Below are 6,000 nucleotides of genomic sequence, written 5' to 3' on the forward strand. Positions count from 1 at the left end.
TGTGCCAAGATGGCGACCGAGGGAGAGAACTGCCCAGCGCTCCACACTCAACTTTTTGACCGTTATGACTTATGAGTGCACTATCCGGGTTTTTGCAGCACAGTGTGAACATATTTATGAACTCAATTTAGGTATAAGCACAGTAAATTGGAACACAGTGTAGTGGCCAACCAAAGGATGTTTACCCTATTATTAACAAAACAATACATTATGCAAAACATAACTAATACAATTTGCAATACATAAAAAGGTATTTTTAATTCTGAAGTATTACTTCAACTCAAGTAACATTTTGACTTACAGTTTTTCTCAATTGTTTACACACAATTTCTGGTAGGCCTACTTGAGACACAATTTCAATAATATGTAACTCATGCACCAACCTCCTGAACCAATCCTGCTGAACTATACAGTAATGTATAAACGTGGTGCATTTGTAAGCAGGTAAGAGGGATAACTACAGTATATTGTGTGGTGCAGTAATATCCTCACTCTCGCACTTTCAGTTTCACTTTGGAGTGAGGATATTACTGCGCAGTCTAAGTGCTCCCAATGTTATTCCGCCACACAATATAGTTATCCCGTTTACCTGCTTAAAAATGCACCACGTTTTATTTTGTCTCACCATACTTGGTTGTGTGACTACTCGTGTAACTGTATTTTAATAGGGAAAACATGGAGGTGTTAAGTCGCTTCTAACTTCATCTCTGTTTGGATCCTAATGAATGCATTGGGCTAGCTAAATGCTATCAAAGTTGTGCCGCGCGCCAGAGCCAGTGAGTGCACGCATTGAAACGTGAGAGGTATGTATCAGCTCGTCTTAATTAAGGGAATAACATAGTTTAATATGAAAAAACGGTGAAGTGTTCCTTTAACAAATTCAAGTTGCAGTGGAGTAATATTTCACCAGAGGTGGACAGTAACTAAGTACATTTGCTTGATTACTGTGCTTATTAAGCATGATTGTTGAATACCTGTACTTGAGTATTACAGTAACAGTTTTGGAAACCTGAGTTTTACTCCACTACATTTAAAAGACAAATATTGTACTTTTGACTCCGCTACATTTGAAATGGGCCTATTAGCATAAAGAATGTGTTACTTCACATGGTGTACCTATAATAATAATAATAATGATGATACTAATAATAATATTTGTACTTCAATTTAAGTAACCTCTCTGGTGGAGAAAGTACGCAATTATTTTGCCGAAATTGAAGTACAAATATTATCTCTATACTATATACCAGAGGATGAGAGTGCAGAAGTTTAAGTAGATAGTGGTGGAAGAAGAAGGAGCTAGGAGGCAAGGGAAGTGCATGTTATGTGTGTTTGGTTGTTACTGTAGAAGTGGAGGAGGATTCACTGGATATCAGATAGGCAGATCACGTTGAATGAATATTATCATGTGTGGTTTAAACCAGTGGGCGTAAACATGGTCTACTCTGTGAAACTCCTCCCACCAGAAATGGATCACTAGGGGTCAGTCACCCTAGATTAGATATGTACAGGGCAAGGGTAGGCTGAATCATTATTCATTAACTTTGTCTAGTCTTTCTGAACAGACAGACTCTACATCTTTGGAGCAGAGATGAACTTGACGGCGGAGAAGCACTCTGTCCCTCTGATTGATGGGCACTCCATGCCCCTCATGGGACTGGGGACGTATGGGGACCCAAGGACAGTAAGGCTGCATATACTGTATATATGATCTTAATGCCATTATTCATGCAACCAGTTGTTAAGACTGTTCTTGTCTGTTGCTACATCTCTTTCTCTAAACCTCTGCTTCACATGCTCACACTCATACACTTGTGCACCATGCACACCGTATGCGCTCATCCGCCTTCATGCACATTGAGCTAATGCTCTTCTGATTCTAATCTATGCAATACAATTTGATTTCTAAGTTACATTCAAATGGTCAATTTTTTTTGTCATTGTGGTACGTCTCATGTCTTAGATCCTGCTATGTTTTTTGTTAAATCAATATGTTTTTCAAAGTTGAGAGAATATGTTTGTGGTATTTCGCTTCTTTTCTGATCAGACACCTAAAGGCACTGCTTATGAAGCTGTGAAGGCGGCCATAGATGCGGGTTACAGACACATTGATGGGGCATTGGTATATTTCAATGAACATGAAGTAGGCCAGGCAATCCGTGAGAAAATAGCCGATGGAACCGTAAAACGGGAGGATATTTTTTACTGCGGAAAGGTATGTTATTTCTGTTGATTATGGTTTGCTGGAAACATTAGTTGCTTACAAATTTACTAGAAAAGACGTGAATTTTTGTGACCTTTCGTTGATACTGGTTGTCCTCCCCCTCTCTAACAGCTGTGGTGCACTTATCACCTTCCAGAAATGGTTCGACCTGCCCTAGAGAAAACACTGAAGGCACTTCAACTTGATTATGTAGATCTCTACATAGTAGAGTTGCCCATTGCTTTCAAGGTGAGGAATGAACCTTAGTTATAAGCATATTATGCAGCAATTTAGAATTGGATCTCAGTTGTGTTAGATGCAGAATTCTCAGTACTAATATTTCTCAGAATTCTCAGTTCTGATATTTCTCAGAATTCTCAGTACTGGTATGTTTTGTAAGAGAATAGAAATAGATCCATTTAGGTGACTTTAAAATCTTACTTTGTATGATTATCTTTGTTCTTCTCCCAGCCTGGAGATGTATTTTACCCTAAAGATGAGACTGGGAAGTACATTTACGGTGACGCAGATCTCTGTGCCACGTGGGAAGTAAGTCAAAGTATTTTGATTAATCTCTGTGAATGATGCAGTCTTTCCCCAATTTGACAGATTTCGATAATGTATTAATGTAATCGATGATATGATGGTATGAATAATATGATTATGTCAGTGTAAAACTGCCTCAGTGTCAAGGCCAGAGCAGTAAAATTGAGGTCACGTTCAAAGTTCATACCATGATAGGATCTGTGTCAGTGTAACCTGTGTTGTGATTTGTTGCTGTTGCAAGACTAACTTTGCTTTTAACAGGCCTTAGAGGCTTGCAAAGATGCTGGACTAGTGAAGTCTCTGGGAGTGTCCAACTTTAATCGCAGGCAGCTAGAGCTTATACTGAAAAAGCCAGGACTGAAACACAGACCTGTTTCAAATCAAGTAAGTACGACACATCTATATAACATATTTGTGATCCGATCTAGGAAAACCCTTCACATGGTGCACTCAAAAATCCTTCTCTGGTGGAATTTGATCATCTTAAGATTCTGATACCATCCTGGCAACATTCTTGATACTGTCCCCCAGCAAAATCTGGAAAATAAGTCCTGATAGGATGAACTGAACAGTTTTGGTTCGTCCCAAACGGACTTCTTTTCCGATAGTTTCCGGTGGACAATACATTATCCCGCTTGTTATACTGCTACTTGGCGAAAACGAGAACAAAGTAAAGAGTTCGCCACACAGATAGAACTTCACAGTTGCAGGTGTTGCGTGGCAACGTCTTACTAGCTGAGTTTCATTTTCAATGAAATTCCATTGCAATAAGCGAACGGATTTGTTGCGGATTGATATGAAAGACGTTAATTACTCAATAAAGCAATGAATCAATTAATGAAGCACAAAACTAGTTGCCGTTCACATCGGTCATTGTATACTTTGCAGCAGTCATTATATAGATTTAACAGACCTCCGAATGTTAGGAAGGCCCATTCATGTGAATGGAACTTTCTGCAGCACTCTGAAGAGCTGTGTAATAATCCATGATCTTGTACGTAAATTAATGGTATGTCTTGTGTTCTCATACAGATTGAATGCCATCCATATTTCACACAGCCTAAAATGATGGAGTACTGTAAGCAAAATGGCATTGTGATTGTGGGCTATAGTCCTCTGGGAACTTCACGAGATGCATCCTGGTACGAATTAAACACATTGACTCTAAACCTGAACAGTGGATTTATAGATAACAGTTTTATCCACCTTATAGATAAACGTTATTATTAAGGAATAAGCAGACATAAGAGCACAACAAATGGGCTGGAACTGGTGCTTTCTGCCTTGAGTCTGATGTGTGTGCATGTGTGTGGGCTAGAGGGAGGAGGTACATGTGATGTGCTGTGTCAATCTTGTGGATATGTCTATGTGAAATAGAAGGAATGTGTCTATTCTATGCTTCCATATGTGTTTTATACTACTATACTCTTGCCAGTGGGACTAAAGATCATTTTCATGCAGGCATGCCAATAAAGTATATTCATATTCATTCATTCATTTATGCACAACCATGTTGTGTGTGTTTCTGTATATATTTTCCTGCAGTGTTGTATTTCTAACATTAATTGTCTATTGTGGAGAGGTAAGAATAAGTGAATAAGATGAAATAATAGATGAGTTTCATTGTACTTGGCACACTGCACTTTTTACATCATAACAGCGAAACTTACTTTGAATCTTTGAATCCTTTTCATATAGGGTCAACTTGAAATGCCCTCCGATGTTGGAGGACGAGGTGCTGGTTAACATTGGCAAGAAATACAACAAGAACAGTGCTCAGGTGGCCCTACGCTTCAATGTACAGCGAGGTGTGGCAGTCATCCCCAAAAGCTTTACTGCCCAACGCATCAAGGACAACTTTCAGGTTGGCCAGAGTAACAGTCTCATCTCTTAAAGGTTATGATGTAAATAGATTCATGAGCATGTGAAAGGTCATTGTGAAATACTGTGAACGATTTACCGCTAGACAGATTATTCATCTGAAATTTTGGATATACTTTATACATGAGATGGGGGAGAGGTTCTGCATTGCTGTGACTGTGGGAGTGTGTTGTCACTGAACTATTGAACTCGCTGATTCTTTCTAGATATTTGACTTTTCACTCACTGTTGAAGAAATGAAAGCAATTGAAGGACTAAACAAAAACATCCGTTTTGTTGAGCTTCTCATGTAAGTTCTATCCTTGCAAATTTCATTCTGGAATAAGTTACTGGTACTTTTTCTCATGACATTGTCAATTTTCTGTCTTCCTAACAGGTGGAGTGACCATCCAGAATACCCATTTCATGATGACTATTAAAAGAAGACATTTTGAGACCTTACCAAAGGATGAAGTAATATACTGCATAAACACCACTACTCACACTACCACCAAACTACTAGGCAACAACCACTTCACCAATTGCATACTGAAACCTCTCAGACACAGAGAAATTATTGATGATGAGATAAAACGAATCCAAACATGGGTTTTTGTTTAGTGTAAACATTGATTATTTTTCCTGAATCACTGTCCACAGCACTAAATCACAAAAAGATACGAGTATATTCCTTTTATCCTTACAGAGTTGTGATTGCCATAGAGAGAAGACACACTCTGCCAGTGCAAGAGCCTGGGGAGTTCATCCAAAGCAAGGTGGACATGCCGTTGCATTGGAGCACTGCCCCTCAGTGGCCACAACAAGTACTTTTAAGTTCAAAAGACATTTGAAATCCCTGTGACACTAAAATAGTGTTAACAGTCCTGTCCTGAAATATAATTCAACATGCTTTTGTCTATTCTTTTGTGAACTTTAGCATTTGATCCTCACATAGCTCTATGTACCTATTCGTTCTGTGTGTGTGCTCAACTAACTCTGGTTTCTCCTCTGGTCAGGCATAGGCCACAAACTGTATTAGCAGAAGATAAGTTGCAAACTGGCATTTTTATTCACTGTGTTAGTCTCTGTGTGGATAAAACATGTAACTTTAAATGTTTTCTCTTGGCTATGAAAAGGAAGGAAACTGATTTTGAATGTCTCTTCTTTCATATAACCCCAAAAAAGAAAAATCTATATTTTCGATGTTTTGTTTATATATATAATCTGCCTGTTTCTCAAAATTAGAATATGTGACTTGTGAGGTCAGATTTTGTCAGGTCACTCATTTGCATCTTGAGTTTAACCAGAAACCAGAAAAGTACACCATGCTGACCCATGCTGCATGTGAATATGAGTATGCTTTTGAGCTTTAATGTTTGACACATTGCGCA

At 38.6% G+C, this 6,000-nt stretch overlaps 1 protein-coding gene across 1 annotated transcript; it reads left to right on the plus strand.

Moving 5' to 3' along the window:
• Nucleotides 1-1,525: 1,525 nt before the first annotated feature.
• LOC134094084 (aldo-keto reductase family 1 member D1-like) lies at nucleotides 1,526-5,757 on the plus strand. Its single transcript, XM_062547468.1, has 10 exons — nucleotides 1,526-1,684; nucleotides 2,048-2,215; nucleotides 2,336-2,452; nucleotides 2,675-2,752; nucleotides 3,011-3,133; nucleotides 3,782-3,891; nucleotides 4,448-4,613; nucleotides 4,837-4,919; nucleotides 5,007-5,083; nucleotides 5,316-5,757. Exons 1-9 carry the CDS (start codon nucleotides 1,592-1,594, stop codon nucleotides 5,047-5,049), a joined length of 981 nt encoding a protein of 326 aa, XP_062403452.1. The 5' UTR covers nucleotides 1,526-1,591; the 3' UTR covers nucleotides 5,050-5,083; nucleotides 5,316-5,757.
• The last annotated feature ends 243 nt before the right edge of the window (nucleotides 5,758-6,000 follow it).

This window comes from Sardina pilchardus, chromosome 10, assembly GCF_963854185.1.
Source record: "Sardina pilchardus chromosome 10, fSarPil1.1, whole genome shotgun sequence".
NCBI classification, from domain to species: Eukaryota; Metazoa; Chordata; class Actinopteri; order Clupeiformes; family Clupeidae; genus Sardina; species Sardina pilchardus.

What these genes read in the sequence shown, in the direction of transcription:
- LOC134094084 (XM_062547468.1), top strand. Translation starts at nt 1,592, where the DNA reads ATGAACTTGACGGCGGAGAAGCACTCTGTCCCTCTGATTGATGGGCAC. An exon ending in ACAGACCTGTTTCAAATCAA is followed by an intron (nt 3,134 to 3,781) that starts GTAAGTACGACA and finishes GTTCTCATACAG; the next exon opens with ATTGAATGCCATCCATATTT. An exon ending in CGTTTTGTTGAGCTTCTCAT is followed by an intron (nt 4,920 to 5,006) that starts GTAAGTTCTATC and finishes TCTTCCTAACAG; the next exon opens with GTGGAGTGACCATCCAGAAT.